The 22,170-nt window shown below is 35.7% G+C and overlaps 1 protein-coding gene across 5 annotated transcripts in view; it reads right to left on the minus strand.

Annotated features, from left to right (window-relative positions):
* Positions 1-2,239: 2,239 nt before the first annotated feature.
* Positions 2,240-22,170, minus strand: part of LOC147076989 (venom peptide isomerase heavy chain-like) — a 39,718-nt gene continuing 19,787 nt past the window's right edge. For all 5 annotated transcript variants that reach the window (XM_085940601.1, XM_085940603.1, XM_085940600.1 and 2 more), the window contains exons 3-11: positions 19,908-20,033; positions 18,204-18,338; positions 17,216-17,362; positions 15,885-16,045; positions 14,350-14,480; positions 11,795-11,959; positions 8,958-9,052; positions 6,909-7,066; positions 2,240-2,617 (exon numbers count right to left, since the gene is read on the minus strand). In XM_085940601.1, coding sequence (XP_085796727.1) covers positions 2,444-2,617; positions 6,909-7,066; positions 8,958-9,052; positions 11,795-11,959; positions 14,350-14,480; positions 15,885-16,045; positions 17,216-17,362; positions 18,204-18,338; positions 19,908-20,033 — 1,292 coding nt within the window. In that variant the 3' untranslated portion in view covers positions 2,240-2,443. The remainder of the gene's footprint in view (positions 2,618-6,908; positions 7,067-8,957; positions 9,053-11,794; positions 11,960-14,349; positions 14,481-15,884; positions 16,046-17,215; positions 17,363-18,203; positions 18,339-19,907; positions 20,034-22,170) is intronic.

Here is a 22,170-nt window from a genome sequence, read left to right on the forward strand (position 1 = left end):
TTCGATCTAGAAAGATATTTTCTATATAATTCAACAACAAAAATTTCTTCAACGGGTCGTAACATCGAATAACTCTTTCTGGGATTTACCATTTATGTAATTATAAACGGGAATGTCTGGGTTGATTACATGCCCCCACATCCTGAAGCGGGCCCAAGGCTATGATCTTTGGCGGGCCCCCCTACCTATCGCCAAGGTTAAAGGCAGTGTGATGCTCTACAGTAGCGTTTTCCAAATGGTGTTCACGGTAAAACTAAGGGTACCTATTTAGTGTATTTCTAATACTAGTAGGTATAATATCCACTTGAATTATGGAGTTATCAAAATAAATGACACAATTAAAAATTATATCGCAGAACACATATTTCAAAATATATCGATTATTAAAAGAAAACAGCAACTTTTTTTACTATTAGAACAAATTTCTGATGTATGTTTATCTCACTTATTTGGTGGACTCGCCACGCCGGGCTCCCCATGAGCCCGGACCCAGAGGCTAGAGCTCTGTCAGCCCCCCTTTGTGGGGGGCATGGTTGATTAATTGTAAAACTGTAAAATTTCATTGTGCATTGCTAAATTCATTTGAATTAAATAAAACATAAACAAATTCACTAAAAACATCATTGAAATGAGAATTTGTGCAAAATTTTCAAACGCCATACGACCGTAACATTTCACGGTGAAGTGTGATAAAGCGAACTGCGTACGTACAAGTTTCCGGACACGAATTGAAGACTGGCATTGTACGATTTTCGGTTGTAAGGGCGTCTCCATGAGCACAGAGAAATACTCCAACCTCATTGGCGCTAAGGAATATGGACATGGAAATTAAAACACACATTTTATTTCGTATTTTTTAGAGCCCTCGCCAACTGTGACAATATTAGTTGGTGCGACAGTTCGCAACGGCTGGTTAGTTGTGACGTATCACAAGAGCTAGCTGGCATAGTGGGCGAATGATCTAAATCTAAATGTAAGTAAAAAAATAAACAATACAGATTCGAGTATGTGTATAGTTATTTCTTATTTTTTTAAATGTCATAGGTGGGTACTTATACTAATAACAGAATTAAAATTAAAAAAAAACCAAAATTTTATTGGTGTAGATAGATTTTCGTGTCATATTATACAATTAAACCAATTTCTTATTATGCAATACCAATTGAATGTAAACCAAAAATTCAATTAATCATTGCATTAGTCAGTAATGCAAAAAAGGTAATTTTTCTGTTGTAAATTATATTATAATTTACTATAAACTTGAAGTAGAGACACTTCATTACTTCATAATCGTGATAGTCTTTGAATAAAATCCGTTCTCCGTTACAACTTTTATTATAAAAGTCCTACTCCGTTTCTTGGTAAGAGGCAGACGCTGGTTCACGGCGCCGTCGCACATACGTGGGTAATTATAAAGTTTATTTAAAAATGGTACTTTAAGTAAAAGTGTTGAAACGAAGCTATGCTTTTATATTTTTTGTCCCAGATTTCCAAACTAAACTTAACAGTAACTTGTCTACAGTTGTTCATGAAGATATTAGTTAAAGTATTAACAGTCAACTGTATAAAAAACGACATGGAAATACTATAAAGAAGGCATGTCCAACTTCAAGTACGCTGTTATATTATATAGGTACTATTCAGTATCAAAAGTGGAAGTAATCTAACACACTCTTCCACTGAATTATACAACTTGAAACAAACGTAATACATTTGCCTGAGAAAACCGAGGCATTGCAAATTAAACAACATTAATGTGTCATTTATTGTGAAAATTATATACGATGATAGACGCGTACCTATACTTCTTTTTTCTTTCCTCAACGTTTCGGGCTCGTTGCAGAGGCCATTATCAAGGGATGTGTGTTATGATTTCAATTCAATTATATATAAGTATAATATGAGGCACCAAGGCCAAACAGTCTTCTATCTTCGTCATCTGTAGTATTTTCATTTGTATACCTATTAATAAAGAGCGCATGGCTCTTCGTCGTGGGTCTGAAGGAAAAAAAAAGAAAAAAAAGAGGTGGGGAAAATAGAGGATATACCTACAGTGGTTTCTCCTTCGAATTGACTGAGTCAGCACTGCGGAATATTTTAATTTTTACATCTGTGTATTATGATTATCAATCTTGTACGGTAACCCAAGATGACATCACCGGAACGGATGGAATTTACTAACATCGTAAAGGAAAGGTTAAGACACTGGCTGGGGTAAAGCAGAATAAAAATATCAATATACTTACAATAATTATTTATTAGAAAATTACATTAACCTTTTATAAGTCAGGATTTAAAAGACACTAAACCCGGGGAGTGCAATGTTTAGTTGTACTGTTGGAAACGTTGATGTTGTTTATGAAATAACAGCTTTTGCAGGTAACTTTTAAACGTTGACTGGTTATGCTGTACTCTCTCCTGGCGTGGTGTGGACGTTTGGTCTTTAACCGGTAGGCCATACGATGCCCTCGATCCATCTGACGTAGTGAGGAACGCTGGTGTATACTCCGGCAGCGTTGGCGAGGCCGCAGCCAGCTCCGAATGACGTGACTCCGATCACGTGGAAGATGCAGCGGTTGGTTTCGTCAGACACTTGGAGTGGACCGCCACTGTCACCCTGCAATATAATAACGATTAGAGACTGAATTATATAAAACTGAAGATAATTTATGGTGTATCACAGGCATGGCCCCCACATCCGAAGACCAGGATGTTTGGTGGGCCCCCCTACCTATCGTTAAGATGAAGGGCAGAGTGATTTTTTTTACATTAGTGTTCACTAAATGGTATTGAGGAATCCCAGGGTTCTTTGAGGTCAAATTAAGGGTGTTTAGTGTATTTTTAGTGATTTTGTATTTTTAAATAAATACAGTTGGTATATTGAGTTGTCAACACTCAGTATCATATTATTATAAAGCACCAATCGCGACCCCCTTTGTGGTAGTCAAGTAAGATGCGACCCTTAGACATAATTGGATAAATAGCCATTTTAATAGTCAGAAATTTATATATATCATTTAACTATATCACATCAAATTGTATCGCAAATTATATAAATATTCTTTATATTATATTATAATAGCGCAGCAGGCGACTTTTTTTAAAATGCAAATTTGAAGTGTATCATTGCCGACTCAAGTATTCTGACTAGTTTGACTTTGATAGCTGATGAATAACAGGAATGTGTAATATTTATACTTAATTTATTAATATAAGTATTTGATTTGAGAATTTTTTCTCTGAGAAAATTCAATTCGAAACGAGAAAGGGCGAATCAATATGTCAAGCAATCTGGGATCTGATTATGACCGCTGAAAAATGGACCACTCGTTGCTTGTGCAAAAAGTTATGCTCAGGCTTTATTAATCTACAGATGGCGGTGAGTGTATACATAACTGGCCACGCCCCCCCCTAAGCTCTGGCCCCCAGGCCCCTCTTGTGGGGGCCATGATCATAGGTATCTATAGCTATGTTTTATGTTATAACGTTCGCTTTGATGCGGTAAATGTGCCTATACGTAAAATGTTACATTGAAATCGAATTTAATGATACACTACCCAAGCATTCAAAGCTTACATATAAATCATCTGCACATAAAATCGTGTAATTATCATAACTTATTGAGTTCATCTGTAGTGACGGTGAAATATCATAGTATAATAATTATTAATGCTTTGGATCCATGGACCGATGCGCTTGAAGAGTTATGCGGCAAATACATTATCATCATGTTATGTGCTGTCAAGCGCTATCACAGTAAGCTGCCGCTACGGCAAAAAGTGTGTAATATCGTTTTTCTTTGTATTTAAAATGTTATCAGACTAATACTCTCATACCGTAGCACATTTTGAACCATATTGAAGTTAATCCCTCCAAACCAAAACCCGCGACGCACCACACTGGGTCTTAATCGAGCGTATCATGTGGCCCTACATTGGCGATGTGAAGCATCTAGTTCAGTTTTAGGCCAGGAATGCCCTGGGAGAAGATACCCAGGAGCCAGGACTAAGGTTGCTACGCTCAAAGTGAGCTCTGACTGAGTTTAAAGTTACTTTCTAATGCAAAGTGCCGGGGAGAAAGAGCACAGGGAAATTATAAAAATAATTTATAGTTTATATACTTATAACAAAAATAATGAAGCTAATCATACGGACAGAAAAATTAGGTGAAGAGATCTTCACGCCCGCAGTAAGACGCCGCAATTTTTTTAAATGCAAGATAATTGGCCTTAGTAGCAACTAGGGAATCCAATCCCGAGCCAAAATTCTGATCCCGGGATTTCTGGATTACAATTTGACAATCCCGGGATCCCGGGACTGGTCCCGGGATTGGCATTTTTTTCCATTGTTAATATAAAAAATTTATATTTACAAATAACATTGATAAAATTGGTCAAAAATAAATCTAGTATAATTTATTTTATTTAAGACATTTATATTGTATACGTTCAATCTTGGAAAAACACAAGTTTAATGGAGTAAATAATATTGTAATATAAATAATAATGTGAATTTAATATGAGATTGCTGTTTCTGATTGTAAAGACTTAATGGATGAGTTAGCGAGATTTAAAATAGTGAAGCAAATAATCATGGCGTACTTATGGCCTTTCCGCTTCATAAATCTAATTAGTTAGCCAAATATGAAACTGCCGGAAAACGTATGATATCATGGTGGAATTACTTTGTTAAAAGTGCGAAGCATTGTTTTTTCCAATCTTTCTCATTTTTAATTATTTATGTGAAAAAATAAAATGAATCGGCTACCTACACATGGGTATAAATCAAACTTCATTCAAACTCAGTTTATTTCTAATGTAGTTATTTTTTAATAAAAGTATTTTTTCCGTTATATTTTCGCTTTTATTTTATTTTCCATAAAAATTTGATAAAAAAAACAATCCCGAAATCCCGGGATTATGTTTATTAATCCCTGGATTCATAGGCATCGAAAATAGCTCGGGATCCCGGGATCCCGGGATTCGGGATCCTGGGATTGGAATCCCTAGTAGCAACCAAGTCGGACAGCCTGATGGGCCCAACAGCTGGTTGGACCGACCTGAGCATCTCCTCCCGTTCGGAGCACATTCTAAGACATTTTGAACCTTTAAACCAACATTGTCAGTTGGCGAAAATCTGCCGAAATCGCCAGAACAACAACGAGGTCACCTCACGCGTACTGCGCTACATCGCCAATTGCCTTCCTCCCTGAGGGATATACCAGTTCGTTCGCCTGCATAATGGGTGTGGAGACGTAGCTGGTGGTGGAGGGAAAAGCAAGTATAATTAGTGTGAAGTTCTCTTCAAATGAACCTGACTTGTAGCAGTTAACCTAATTAGCAGACCAGCGGTCTAATTTCTAAATTTAGGCTAAATCTCTATAAAAGATTTTTTTTTCAATATCTTTGAACTAGTGGCGAAGGGTGGAGGTGGGCTGTTAAGATCAGCTATAAAATATTGAACATTAAACTTTAACAGTCATACGTATTTGCTTTCATTGGTATTGGTTAGTTTTTTAAAATTCAATTAACCCCTGCGAAACCAAGCCATAATGGATAATATTTGAAAAATATTCGTCTATCAATAAAATATCTAAAATTATGCAACTTAATGAAACATAAATTTGAATATTTTATAGATAAAATATTATTTTTTTTATCAATAATTATAGTTTGGTTTAGGCAGACCTTAATGAATTAAAAAATCAATTAACAAAACAATATGTGTAATGGAATATTATGTATTCTTAATCCAACGAAACAAATAATAATTATGAATGAAAAGGTGTGCACAATTTGTCGTATCACCCAAAATATACCAAAACTATAGTGATTTTGTTTAGGCAAGGTTTGATTGATTTTTCAAAACTAACCAACACCACCTGTAAATTATTATAGTATTAGTTCAATACAAACAAATACGTATGGCAGGGTTTGATTGATTTTTAGAAACTAACCCAGGGTTTCCCACACTTTTTTCTGCAATGAAACACTTCGCAAACCCGGACATTTTAACGGAACACTTAGTTTATTGTGTAGGTTATTTATTAGTGCAGCTAACCGTTCTGCTAATATTGGCAACTGTCGCTTAACTGACAAGACTAAACTTGTCAGCCGGTCAGTTAAAAACAATATAGGTACTTACCCCAAATTTTTCATGCGCACTGTGTGAGAAAAGATAGTCCTCCGTCTGTACCTAGATCATGGTCCCCAGATCCAGAAACGGGCCCCCAGACTAGGATCTTTGACGGACCCCCTACTTATCGCTAAGGGTAAAGGCAATGTGACGATCTACAGTTGCATATTCCAAATGGTGTTCGAGGTAAAATTAAGGGTATTAGGGTAATCAAAAATTGTAATTATGGCAAAACCAAATATTAGTTGAAGTAAAACAGCGCCGCAAGCGACATTTTTTTACTATTAGTGCATATTATTTGTGATGTGTGTTTATCTCAATTGGCTGGTCGATCTCTCACGCCGGGCCCCCCGTAAGCCCAAGCCCACAGGCTAGAGACCTGTCAGCACACCCCATTGTGGGAGCCATGACCTATCTAGATACTTGACGTCATAAACATCAGTGGAGATTGATCATCACTCGTCTTTCAATATGAAGTAGATTCATTAATTATTTTAGTTTTACTTATTTTACTTCTACTTAGTAGAATATCTTTAAATGTGTTGCAGTGTATAAAACCTTTCCAAATGGTCGCGGAACATAGTTTGGGAAACCCTGAACTAACCGATACTGTCTGTAAAAATTGTAACCTTAGTTCGATAAAATCAAATACGTACGACTAACAAAGTTTAATGTGCACTATTTATGGCGGATCTTAACAGCCTAACCGATACCTAATCGAACCAATATTGACAAAATTCTGTTAGAATCAATTAGCTATTCGCTATTCCTCACCTGACAAGTGTCCTTGTAGGCGTCTCCAGCGCACATTTGTTGATCCGTAAGGCCCCTGGGGAGGGATTTACGGGACACGGATTCATAGACAGGCGCGCATTGAGAATAGCCAATCACTTTTATGCTAACTTTCAACAGGACGTCTGATGTTTTACTGTCTGCAAAGAGAAATATACATTTTTTAAATTCTGCAAAAAGATAAACCTATCGTGAAATATTGTATCGGAAATATATGGCCGTATATTAAAGACCGTCCAACCTCTTTGGGTCTTATAGTAGTGACATACAATTCATGTCTAAATAAAACACGATTCTTGTCGGATTACACTTTACAGGAAGCCAGCAGCAAATAAATTTTGAAAATAGCCAATATATACTGGATTATTTGTAAGGTTAGGTTAGGTTTTCATTATTGAATAATTCATGAATTTTGCCAAAATCACATATGAAAATTGAATTGATGTTCATATTGAACCTAATAAAATTTGAGACCGCATAGTAGGTGATCTTTTTCCGATAGAAAGCTCACGGTGAACTGTGCCACGGTGAAATGTTTTACGTACAATTTACATGTAACCATCACATGAACCGAGCGGAGTTATTTTTTTCGGGTATTCGATATAGGTAAAATGCATTTGTTACCTGGCTCCATTCATGTGAGCTTTTTGGTATGGAATTCGGGCATAAGCAAAAGATACATGAGATTACAGTAGATATTTCAGTAAATTTTATACCTATAGTTTTATAATAATTACAGTCGAACTTGGTTATTACGATCACGGATGTGATGAGGAAATATTCGTTGACATTTCAGTTTATGATTTTCTCCATACATATATTCACTTTTATAACGAGCTACTTCTCGGATATTCCGAGCAATACTATTAATGTGTCGATCGTTAAAAAACAACATTTTCGACCACAAGCAATAAAATCCGACCGGGCAGTTAACTAGACCGATGCCGCTGGGATCGGATTACGTTTATGACACTGGTTAAGTGTCTAAGTACATAATTGGTGTTTTCGCCGACAACATTGACAAAGTATCCACGCATATGGTTGAAATTGCATGTAAAAAATACAAACTTTGTGAAGTCAGTAGGTACCTACCAGCGCCGGCGAAGCACTAATTCATTACAATAAACAACTTCTTTTGTAATTTATGAATGCCATGCTTGTTTCAGGGATTTTTACCATGTTTTTCAGCAGTGACGTCCCTAAACAAAATGCCGCCCCTAGGCAGTGCCAAAATGCTGCCACAATTTTTATACAGTACTTTCTATCATCCTTTCATGACTCCAATATCTAAGCATTGTGTTGTATGGATACATTACTAACAAGATATAGGTACCATGGTACCTATACTACTAAATATAACTTCTTGCTTCAATAGACAATATTGCGAGTCTACCGTTTCAGATAGGTACATTTAAAAATACACCTGACAACTTCCATAACTCGCGAGTGACTGTGAAGAACGTGACGTCCAAGGACAACGGAAGTATACTGGACATCGCACACCCGACAAACAAATAAACTCCTGTTGAAAATTGTATAGTACTTATCTAATTATTTAAATAATTCCCTATCATAATTTAAATACTTCCATTGTTATATTATAATACTTACCAATAATCATTTTTTACTTGCTGTTCTTTTTAATAAAATACTTGCTAGATTTTTTATTAAAATACTTGCTATTAATGCATATATATACTTACCCAATAATTTGAAGCCTTATCTAATTAATAGATATATTTTGTTTCCAACCTGTGAGCTGATTTTTTTAATGGAAAGATATTTCCGAAAAATGTTATATAACGATATTACGAGTAATGCTTATAACGAGCAAATTTAGTGGGTTCCATCTTCCTCATAATAACCAAGTTCGACTGTAAATTGTGGACCAATTGATGCGATTAAATTTTCACCCTCCAGCTGCTCCATAGGTGCGTGGTCGGTTTAAATTGAATGTAAACAATTTTCTGTCACTGTCAACCCACTGTCAAGCATGCAAATGTAAAAGAGTATAAGAATTTTGTAACTTACTGTGTGCGATCCTTCCCCACCCGGTTGCCACGGCTGCTTTGTCATTAGGTTGAATTGTTTCAGAAAGACAAGCTGGTCTCACTAAGTTTCCTAGCCTGTAACAAAATATCATTATATTATTATATTATCAACTGTAATAATCATAAGCTGGATGGATCCACTACTGGATGGAGTACCATACGGCGATCTTCGTAGTCCAGTGCGTAAAGCGATAGGGCATGGGATTCGACCCGGTGAGTAGGGATTGCAATACCGAATGTAAATGTCAAAACTGGTTTTTCGGTATTTTTTATTGAATACCGGTATTTCTTAAAGATTAAAAAAACAGAATTAGGTGATTATCAATAAATATTGCTATTAAAATCTCTTTAAAATATAATTTAAAGCAAAAACCTACATACCTACATTCATTATGTCGAAATTTAAAAATATGTATTCATCATAATTGTAGAACAAGTGATTGTTTACAAATAATTTGAATATATATATAATTTAAACTAAAAGCCATCAAAAGTTCATCAAGTGCAAATACGTGCAGGAAAAGCTCCTTAAATTCAACGCTTGTACAGTCATCAATAATTGAATATTTTTGTCACGGATGGTTTCTATTTCGAAATAATATTATGATAATAATTATGAATTATTCATCGTGACAATTCATCATCATCATCAGCCTGAATCTATCCACTGCTGGATGAAGGCCTCTTCAAGCTGCTTCCACTTTTCTCGGTCCTGTGCATTGCGTTGCCACGTACTTCCGCAGAACTTTATCATTTCATCGATCCAGCGGCCTCTAGGTCTACCTTGCGGACGTTTTGTACTTCTTGAATACCACTAGATGACTAGATTTGTTCAACGATTGTCTCTTCTTCGAGCTATGTGTCCAGCCCATCTCCATTTAGGGCTTTTAATAAACTCTATTACATCGCAAACCCTTGTCTGCTTCCTTATCCACTCATTCCTCTTTTTGTCCTTTCGCGTTATGCCCAGCATGCACCTCTCCATACCACGGTGCTACTCGATTAGTGACAATTACTTATATAAATATAGTTGATGAAATTTGTTTTATTACTTTTTCACCTCTGTTGGATTCACTCAATATATTTGCATTTTAGCAGCACATAACTTATAATTATTCATTTTCAAAAACGTAAACGAGTGTGCTTTCTTAATATCGAAAATTCGGATATTTTGGATTTTTAAATTCTTCAGTGAAACGACAAATAATTTTCAACAATAGGTGCGATGAAATTTTGGACTCGCTGGCAATCGGAGAGCGAACGTCGAGCTGTGAACACGTCAATTTGTTTCGCGATGGCGACGGGGGTATTAATTCTTAAATCGTGTAAAGATGACTAAAAAACGTTACCCTACTTACTTGGAAAAGAAAACATGTCAATGAATATATTATTATTGTTACTAATAGAACAATAAACAAAACATTAAATGGACGCATGTTGGATTTATATGACAAATTATATTTCGTTCGGCACGCGTCATTTGCACAATCCACGCATCGCCTAGCCACGATTTTTTTAGACCATGCATCAACTGAGGTATAGCCTTAAAACCGGTATTTCGGTATGAAATTCGGTTTGAAATACCGGTATTGCAATCTCTACCGGTGAGGGCACAATATATTTATGACATTTCTGGAACTATAACTAGCGTGTTGCATTTACTTTCCCCGTACACATACTTCAGTGTGTGTTCGATATCGCGTGGAGTTTTTACATTAAAATGCCAAAATCTTTACGGAAGTAGACAATGAGCATTATTTCGAATGTTTCAAAGTATTGTGAGGAGAAGAAACAGAAAAGAAAGCTTAATTACTCTAAATAGTGCCAGAGGTAGAGTATTTGGTATGATAAGTCAACACGCAAAGACCACATGACGTTGTGACGTAGAAGGCTTGATATAAAAGACGCACTGTACTGTTTCACTATACTACTGTCACTGGGTCGTATATATGTTGTGTTATAAAGAATATAATAATATGTATGTTTACGCCCACGATGCAAGGGGGGCAAACTTTTTGGATGGAGGGTCAAATTCAAGAATTCAAAATGAGCGGCGGGCCACAAGTAAAATACCATTTTTAGATATAGACTATTTATTATCACGAGAAATAAACATTACAAAAAAATAATGAGAAGAATGAAACTGTTCTACATTTTTTAACATTTTTTTAAATTCAGGTGTTAATTTTGTAGTTGATATTCTCAAAACTGCTAGTAAATGGGCATCGGAGATATTTGATCGTAAAGAATTTTTATTGAGGTTCATAATCGAAAATGTTTGTTGACATATTATATAGGTTGAACCAAAAATAACGAACATTTTTCTTGCATGATCTTTAAGGGCATTGTAAAATTTGGAGATTTCTTCACGACGATGCAATTCTCTTAAATCAGTGTCACACTGCAGATCAATAATCTCAAGTTGTAGCTCTGTCGGTACACTATCAACATCTATTGAAAATGAATCGCGTACTATTGCTAAACAAATTTTAATCTGTTGTCAATATTTTTTAAAAATTATAAAAAAAAGTTATTCGTAATCAGAAGTACAATTAATAATGGCGGGCCGCAAAAAAATACCCGGCGGGCCACAGTTTGCCCCCCCCCCCTGGCTAACGGATTACCTGTCGGCTTATATTGTGGACGTATGAAGGCGAAGCTTGGAGTAACAGAAAAAATTTGAAATGCTCTACAGTGGATCGAAAAAATATTTAGATTCAGTGGAATTACGTGGAGAGAATTGGAGAAGGCCTTCATCGAGTAGTGGATTAAAACAGGCTGATAATAAAACCTATGATAATAAAATGAATCTCTAACCTGGCAGGTCTGACCATCTTGATGAGGGCGATGTCATGGTATTTGCTGGGAGGGTCGTAAGCAGGGTGGACGATGACCGATTCCACTCCAATTTCTTGAGGGTCCGCGCCATCGTCGTTTTTGCTGATGCTATGGTCTCCAAGGCGGATGACTGTCGGCTCAACACTGCACAAATTCAAATATAATATTATACCAAACATATAATGTAGATACGTTTCTTATTGGTTACAATAATTATTAGATCCAGCTGAGGTTTGCCATAGCAATTATCAGTGAAGACAAGTGTATGCTTTTTATTTAATTTAATAAATCTTATTTAACATGGGCCAAGGAGGCGTCTGATTTTGAGAAAGGCACTCCTTGCGATCTCAATTCTAGTTTTCATTTCCAGAGACTGGTCTCATTTCTCATCAGTGACGTCCCGTGGGGGTAGGCAGATTGAGCGTCGCTTGGGGGCGGCAGTTACTCGAAGGGTGGCAAATCGAGGAGAATCATTATTTATATAGCAATAGCTACCTAAACTTAGTAATAACGGAAATATCCTTCCATTAAAAAGTCCTTTGTGAACAGCAATAACACATGCAGATTTGGAAACAATATTTGAATTATAGGTAGGTATATACTTACATAATTTAAAATTTATCCAAATTAATATGTTTGATAGTTACTCGCGAGTTTTGGAAGTTGTCAGGCGTATTTTTAAACATACCTATCTGAAATCGTAGACATTGTCTATTGAAGCAGATATGACATTTAAATTAGATTTAGTGGTATAAATTATCATGTTAGTAATGTCTCCACCATACAACACATTCCTTAGATATTGGAGTCATGAAAGGACGATAAAAAGTACTGTACCTAACTGGTTGGGCCATTTTTATTCCCAATCCACTCCTTATCTCCTCACCTACCTCCTAATCCCCAGTGTTATTGTCACCAGACAATCAAAGAGCAATTACTGGTCATGAGAATACCGTAATTGCATGAGACATTCAGTTACGACTAGGGATCCCGAGCTATTTTCGATACCTATGAATCCCGGGATTGATAAACATAATCCCGGGATTTCGGGATTGATTTTTTTATCAATTTTTATGGAAAATAAAATAAAAGCGAAAATAAAATGGAAAAAATACTTTTAATACCAAATAACTACATTAGAAATAAACTGAGTTTGAATGAAGTTTGGTTTATACCCATGTGTAAGTTGCCGATTTTTTTTTCACATGAATTATTAAAAATGAGAAAGATTGGAAAAAAAAAAATGCTTCGCACTTTTAACAAAGTAATTCTACCATGATATCATACGTTTTACGGCAGTTTCATATTTGGCTGACTAATTAGATTTATGATGCGGAAAGGCCATAAGTACGCCATCATTATTTGCTTTACTATTTTAAATCTCGCTAACCCATTCATTATGTCTTTACTATCAGAAACAGCAATCTCATATTAAATTCACATTATTATTTATATTACAATTTTATTTACTCCATTAAACTTGTGTATTTCCAAGATTGAACGTATACAATATTAACAATAAATGTCTTCAATAGTATAAATTATACTAGATTTATTTTTGACAGATTTTATCAATGTTATTTGTAAATATAAATTTTTTATATTAAAAATGGAAAAAAATGCCAATCCCGGGATTGTCAGATTGTAATCCAGAAATCCCGGGATCAGAATTTTGGCTCAGGATTAGATTCCCTAGTTACGATCAACCAGCCGACGCGAGCGGGCTTCTGACAGCTTACCGTGGCTAGTAATTGATTGAAAACTCAGGAGTAACTCAAAACATATCAGTGGGTCTATTCTATACTTATCGAACACTAAATTGATAAATAGTATCAAACTTAGGGTAGGTTTGTATCAAAATATTAGCACTTATTGTAACAATTACACGAAGCCGGTTTTTATTGTTGCAATAAGTGCGATATTTTAACAGCAGCAAGATAGGTGCTGTTAAAATATAGCACTTATTGCAACAATAAAAACCGGCTTCGTGTAATTGTTACAATAAGTGCTAATATTTTGATACAAACCTACCCTAAGTTTGATAATATTTTTCACTTTATCACTTTAGCGGTCGATAAGCATAGAATAGACCCACTGAAAGATATTCTTTCAATCATACATACCTACAAATCAATATCATTCATCAAGATCATAATCATCCATAAACTGTGAAACAAGTGCGCGAACAGGGGAAAAACAACCAATGCGTGTGTGTATGACCTGGGACCAGTGCCAGTGCGCGCCAGCCCTCATCTCATCAAAAGGTCAGTGCTACGTCTTCTTATTCATCACCCCCTTCCTCTATATCCGGAATACCCAGCATCATCACCCACCAATTAATACAGTCCACTGCGAAAAGCTCAACCACTAACTATAAAAGAATGCGGAAAGAATGCATTTTGGCACTGCCTAGGGGCGGCATTTTGTCTAGGGATGTCACTGTTTCTCATTGACCCATGTACCTAAATATTTATAATGGCTTACACGCTAAATTGACAACACTGGATAAATTGGACTTAGGGCAGTTAACTCACTTGGAGACAGTAGTGTCTCTGTCAAGACTGGCGCAGTGGGCTGCAGTCAGAATATATTGGTCGCTGATGAGGGAGCCTCCGCAAGCCCACTTGAAGTTGCTGCTTCCAATCAAAGGCCAACCGATCAGCGCCTGGAATGACAATCATAATGATATACGATTCAACTTGGTTTACGACATGCGGGCGAAGGTGAAAAATTTCCATACTAAAATAATGTAGGTATCGGATAACTACAGTGCTACTTTCATATCGATTCTTCTACGTCACCACGGTCGTTTCTGGAATTAAAACCCCCCCGCATTTACTTTTAGCGCTACTATATTCCCCGCGCCAGTGACATCCCGTAGGGGTAGGCAGATTGAGCGTCGCTTGGGGGCGGCAGTTACTTGAACGGTGGCAAATCGAGGAGAATCATTTGAGATAGTTATTTTATATAGAAAATATTTCAGATACCCACTGCAAAAAATCATATTTGAAAAAAAGTGATATCGCGCCAACTGTTGAATTAACCAATTATGCTACGAGCGTCCTGTCTAATTGCGACAATTTAAACTAGTAGTTCATACATGAAATGCTTACAAATTGCGTTATTATTGACTATCGGTTTTTGTATATTGAATCAAAGAATATCAATTACCTTAATTACTAACCGACGCCCGGCTCTCGTTCAAATATGATTTTTCTAGTGGGTATAATATATCTGAAGTATTTTCAAGTTATGTATGATCGATACATATCGAATGTTACATTCTCAAAATCTTGTGAATTATTCGTTGAATATAAGAAATAGTTTATTAAAAATTGTTAGCAAGTTCAAGTAGACGTTATAGCTAAAATAATCGGCGAGAGCCGGGCGTCGGTTAGTAATTAAGGTGATTGATATTCCTTGATTTAATACACAAAAAATGATAGTCAATAATAACGCAATTTGTAAGCATTACATGTATGAGCTACTAGTTTAAATTGTCGCAATTAGACTGGACGCTCGTAGCATAATTGGTAATGCAACAGTTGGCGCGATACCAGTGCTTAAACGGGTTCAAAACCCGTTGAGCTTGAATTTTTCTCAAATATGATTTTGTCTAGTGGGTATAGATATATCTGAGATGTTTTCAAGTGACCGGACAAAACAGAACAGCCAGGGGAAAAATGAAACATTAATTTTTGTGGAATCTATTTAGGTTAGGTTAGTTCAGGTTAGGTTAGGTCATTATTTCGTTGTACCTAGTCACCCAATCATTTTGAACATATGATATTGATTAAGATGAGATATCCTAAGCTTGCCGGCAATTATTATATACTGTACGGTAACACTGTATATAATTTGATTTATTATGGCGTATTGAAAATCTGTGCCATTAAAAATCTATCAACATAATAGAGATAGGACAATTTCAATATTAAATTTATATTTTCTCTGAAAGGTCACAGTTATATATATCATTTTTCTGTTTTGTCATGGAACCTTTCAAGTTATGCATGTTCAATCTATATTTGTACAGAATAAGGTTTTTCTTCAGGATCTTCGTGTTTACCATATGAGGGAATTCTCCTACGTCAGCCTCAACTCCGCCAACAATCAACGGAGTGCTGGTGTAGTCACATTTTGGGACGTTAATGGTGAGTGTCTCAGGCTCTGGAAGCAGAAGAAGCCCTTCGACGACTCGCGTCACACGGGAACTATACTCCTCGCATTCTAGGGATTAAAATCACATACGTTAGGTATTTTATATTGAGCGTCGGCCTATAGTGCCGTGAGTTCCAGGTTCGAATCCTGGGTCCGGCAAGTACACATATTGTTTTTCAATTTGTGTAGAGACAGAGTATTGACCTAATAGGTTGAGCAAGTGGCTGACATCCATTTCTCGTGAAAATAAAATCTGTTAATACAAACCTCCACTCTGTAGAGGCCCATATGACCTTATTAGGATCGGACATGGTCGAAAAAAAGATTCTTCTTCTTGGGATGTTATCTGCAATGGAAGCCAGTGGCGAAGGGTGGAGGTAGGCTGTTAAGATCCGCCATAAATGGTGCACACTAAGCTTTGTCAATCATCCGTATTTGTTTTTATTGAAATAAGACTACAATTTACAGATGGTGTTGGTTAGTTTTTAAAATTCAATGAAATCCTGCGAAACTAAGCCATAATAGATAATAGTCAAAAAATACTTGTTTATCCATAAAAGATTTTTATCTACGAATATTATAGTTGGGTTGGGCAGGGCTTTGAATTTAACCAACAATATGTGTAATATGTATTCTTAATCCAACATAAACAAATAAGTATGAAAGAAAAAGTGTGCACAATTCTATCGTACCTATCGCCCAAAATATACCAAAACTATTATGGTTTGGTTTAGGCAGTGTTCAATTGATTTTTAAAAACTAACCAATACCATCCGTAAATTGTAGTTCAATAAAAACAAATACGTATGACTAACAAAGTGTAATGTGCATTTTTAATACCTGCTCATAAGCGCTCTCTAAATTCAGTTAAAATTTGTCGCAATTAAGCATGGCAGTCGTAGCACAGTAGTAATACACAAGGCGCGATACCAAAGAGACGCAGGTTCGATTCTTGCCGGGTGTCTTACTTTTTTCAAAAATGATTTGTACTATTGGCTATATCTTCTCATGAGTGTCTTCAGAATTATGTATGCTCAAAACTTGTCTCATTTCTAAATTGTTTTGGCGGCAATGTCTGGGGCAATTTCCGGGCGGTTTTGGTTCAGGCGGTTTTGTCGGGACCCCATTGCGAATACCTACCTCTAATATAGGTAGTAACAATTCAAAATTTTTGACCTTTATAAAGCATGTCCCCCATTAAGTAGGTTTATTAATTAGTCTTCAAATCTGTTTCCATACTTCTCTCACTGATGGACTTCCTTCCGCTTCTTCTGCTGTTGACAGCTGCCGTGCTCTCGAAGTTTCCTGTGCCAGCGTTGCTGCTAGGGTTGCGATTGAAGTCTGTGTTTCCAGACGTACCTCTATTATTCGTATTACTGTTGGTATCTGTAAACAGAATTGAAACAAAATATATTCAACTATTTCAACACTATATTTGAAACTAAAACTGAAAGGGGGTGGAGTTCTGAATCTACTTAATGGCGACACTTTGCCTATGGACATCACTGCATGTACATGGCATATGCCCCAACGGAATACTACAGACTACGAGGAGTGGAAGCAGTGACGTCCCGTGGGGGTAGACAGATTGAGCGTCGCTTGGGGGCGGCAGTTATTTGAAGGGCGGCAAATCGAGGAGAAACATTAGATTTAATATAGGAAAAGATTCCTAAACTTGGTAATAACGGAAATATCTTTCCATTAAAAAAATCACCTCACTGGTTGGAAACAAAATGTACCAATTAGCATAAAATGTTTAGCATGACTGTATTGTCTTTTGTTGGGTTCGCGATGTTTAGTTTACTTCTGTTGTCCTTGGGCGTCACGTCGTTGATGACCAGCAATGACACGTGCAGATTTGCGAATTACAATTGAATTATAGGTAGGTACATACTTACCTAATTAATTTATCCAAATATTTTTACCAGTGATTCGCGAGTTTTGAAAGTTGTCAGGTGTATTTTAAAATGTATCTGAAACCGTGGACTCTCAATATTGTCTATTGAAGTAGATATGGCATTTAAATTAGATTTTGTGTTCTTATATATTTTGTTAGTAATGTATCCATACAACATATTTTTTCGTTATTGGAATCATGAAAGGATGATAAAAAAATACTGTAAGTATAAAAATGGGGTGGCATTTTGTCTAGGGACGTCGCTGAGTGGAAGAGAAGACTTAATCCAGCAGCGGATTGTCCCGTTTGACAACGAATCAACTCACTTACTTGGTCTTTGCCCAAAGGCCACATTGTTGCCGAAGTTCGATCCAGGGTTCCTGTTGTTCAAATTCGTACCTCCGCCGCTAGGGTTGCTACCCTGGTTTCCGTTGCCTTCTACGCAGCAGATTATAACGGCATCACCTGAAATTGTAACAATACACAATTAATATTTGAAAACACACAATATACATCACAAACAAAATGAACCCAACAAACCAAACCGCCTCGCAACACATACGGTCTTACTCGAGCATATCACAAGGCCCTACGTCTGGTGTTAAACATCAAAGGTTTTTTACACCTGGGAATGTCTCAGGAGCAGATACTCAAGACTGAGGTCGCTATTTAAGTGTGATTTGACTCAGTTTACAGATATTTTATCATAAAAAGTACACATAAAATAAAGGAGCATGTTAAATATATAAGAGACTTTCACGTCCGCTACAACCGTAATTTTTTTTAAACGCAACAAAATTGGCCTTTGTGGCGACCAAGTCATACGGCCCAATTGGTTTAAACGGCGGAATGTTTTAGTTAGACTAATTTAAAGGTGACATCTTTGCATTCGGCCATAGGTATTGTAGTAACATTGCCGTGTCCACACTGGCAACAAGTTTCTGTGCAACCTCAATAATTTTCACGATAATTATCAAAAATTGTTTGACCAAAAATTATTTTAATCGAAAATTAATGAGGTTGCGAGCAATTTGTTGCCAATGTGGACGGTGTCTTACCCCGTTTACACGTGCATGGATTTTCTGCTGACATTATGTATTATCGCGGCCATAACAATAATAATTACAAGATAAAAAGAACTTTTTATATACAACGTTTTTAAATTTTGTGTTGAATCATAATATAAACTTGACTTGACTAGCTTAAACGATCAAAATAATTTGTACTTGATGGAAATGATACTGAAATGTCATTTTGACATTTCATATTGATTTCCATAGTAACGCACGTATATATTAATAATTTAGTTGCTAGGACCCCAGACCCCTAGCAACCAATAATAGTAGACTGGATTACGGATTTCTTCCGAAATAACTTTTCATACAAAACAAAATTAACTGAAAATGAATTCAATTCTACTTAAAGATGGCTAAAAGTATTAAAAAAATGCATTGACATCGTGTTCTGATATATTATAAAAGTTTCAAATGTCTAGCTGGTCGGGAAGTTAGTTAAAAATTGATTGCAAGATTTGTACTGGATAAACAACCACCGGACAAATAAGAATACGACCTAATAAAAACGTTGTAAAATGCACGTGTAAACACGTATTATTGTGCAAGTTCCAAGATTGCATGTAGGTATGGATCTGAAAAGGTCAGAAGCTTCTGAATTTTCACACGCCAATGGAGTTTGTGAGTTATCTGCGCCTGCGCACTAGAAGGATAGTGGCGAGCCTGCCGGGAAAAAAACGAACCACACAGTGCAAAATATTTTTGATGTTTACCAATTTTTACAACCTCTCAAATAGCACCATACAGTAACAACATCGCGTCTTGCTTCCGGTTGAAGAATGAGATTGGCAAGACATGGCACGTTATCGTGTAAATTGTCGTGATAGTTTAAAATACACACTATTGGTGCCAGTAAACCCATGAACGTGTACATGCGCTATTAGTCCATAAGCCTGCTGTCAATATTCATAATATTATGTACGCAGACCAAAAGAAGAAGATGAAGAATGTTGTAACTTACCATCAAAACCGCAGTTTGTTGGTCTGATTCCTGAGTATCTGAACTGCTGAGCGGCCGACGGACAATCCCTGTTTAACTTGCAGATGCCCTGCGTTGAAGAACCAAGGATGTGGCACCTGTCGTTTTCTGGAACAGAACAATATAGTATTATTGTCTTGAGTTAGATTATTTTAATTTATGCACGAATAAAAATGCATGTTGTGCATAACGAGGAAAAAACACAAAATAAACAGATGAATAACGAAGAGTTCACGATTTGATAGAACTGATGAATGGATAACCACGGTATCTGAAGGGTATTAAATAATGAGCACAGTTATGATTAATTGAATCCCACTGAATCGACGAACTCACATAATTCGGTGGACTAGGGATTGCAATACCGGTATTTCAAAACCGGTTACCAATTATTTATCGATATCAAAATACCGGTATTTACCGTATTAAGAAAGCATACATGTTTACATTATTCGAAAATGACTTTAATGTTATTTTTTCATTACTACTAGATACTATATTATAATATATTCAATTTAGTGTATAAGATTTAATGCTGCCAAAACGCAAATAATATATTGACTGAATCCAACAAAAGTTAAATAATAATAAAACAAAATTCCACAAATATACTTATTGAATTGTAGCGATGGATTGACATTTTTCGAATCATGGCAAATATTTCCAAATATTCTATAGCAGTTGATCCAACGTAAGTAGGTACATCCAACAAAATGTTGAATTTGAGAGAGATTTTCCAGTATCTGGACTTATAGTATTTGTAAAATTAGCAGTTCTAAAATATTATGATCTATACATATTTTATTAAGGTCAACATAATCAATGTTGGTAGATACTTTAGGTTGCTATAAAATAACGTTCTAATTGATTTTAATAACTATGATTATTGGTAAGTATTTCTAAAAAAATCTATATGTTTTGACGAACTCGACGGGACTTGAACCTGTATCTGCTGGATTCATACCAGTATGCTTTTCCAATTAAGCTACGGGCATCTTATTAATTACGACGATTTTAACTAGTAGTTGTTACATGAAATGCTTATCGAATTGCGCTATAATGTTGGCTATCGGTTTTAGTATATTAAATTAAGGTAGGTATCAATTAATTCCTTAATTACTATTGATATTTTCTTGTGTGTATATGCTTGAGATGTTTTCAATTATTAATGTATATTTATGGTTGTATTCATTCGGTATTGCAATCCCTACGGTGGACGTATGTGGCAGTAAAGAACTAGGGACCGAGAAGAGTTGAAAGAGATAAGGGAGACCACAGCAGATGACGATGATGATGGTGGTTTAAGGTTTGTTATATTAAGACCTCATGATTAGCAAGTTTTCATTCAGATATTGACAACTCTATCCGGGATTTTCCTAAGTGCACTGTCTCGAGAGAAATTGAATTGCAATGTCATTGTCGTATCGTCAAGGTTTACGACATAACTAGAATATACAATTATCTTTATGTAATAGGTACCTATATAGGTAACAATACCCTGGGAAATCCATTATATTTGAAAAACACAATGCATTGTACAGCGTCACTAAAGAGTTTCTCAATCTATTTTATATTATTGATATTTTTTATGCTTAATTGCTTGATGAACCATTTCTTTTATTCAACGAATAATTCACAAGATTTGAGAATATAACATTCTATCAGTAGCGACGAGTGGAGGTAGGCTGTTAAGATCCGCCATAAATAGTAAACATTAAACTTTGTTAGTCATACATTGTTTTTATTGAACTAAAACTACAATTCACAGATGGTATTAGTTAGTTTTTAAAAATCACGATAGGTACGACAAAATTGTGCACACTTTTTCATTCATACTTATTTGTTTTCGTTGGATTAAGAATACATATTACACGTCATAATTGTCAGTTTTTTTTTTAATTCATAATGCCCTGCCTCAACCAAACTATAATAGATAAAACATTTTATTATATCTATAAAATATTCAAGTTTATGTACGATTTAATTGTATAATTTTAGATATTTTATAGATAGACGAATTTTTTTCGAATATTATCTATTATGGATTGGTTTTCGCAGGGTTTCATTGAATTTTAAAAACTAACCAACACCATTTGTAAATTATAGTCTTAATTCAATGAAAATAAATACGTATGACTGGCAAAGTTTCCTAATATGAAGTGATGCATAGAGATAACCAGATTGACTCCAGACCAGTGGACTTCTCAGCTCTTAACCAGACACGGTGGTTTTGCCTCCAAGCTCT

This window comes from Rhyacophila brunnea, unplaced genomic scaffold (genome assembly GCF_057557595.1).
Source record: "Rhyacophila brunnea isolate RB1 unplaced genomic scaffold, BYU_Rbru_1.0 scaffold_13, whole genome shotgun sequence".
NCBI classification, from domain to species: Eukaryota; Metazoa; Arthropoda; class Insecta; order Trichoptera; family Rhyacophilidae; genus Rhyacophila; species Rhyacophila brunnea.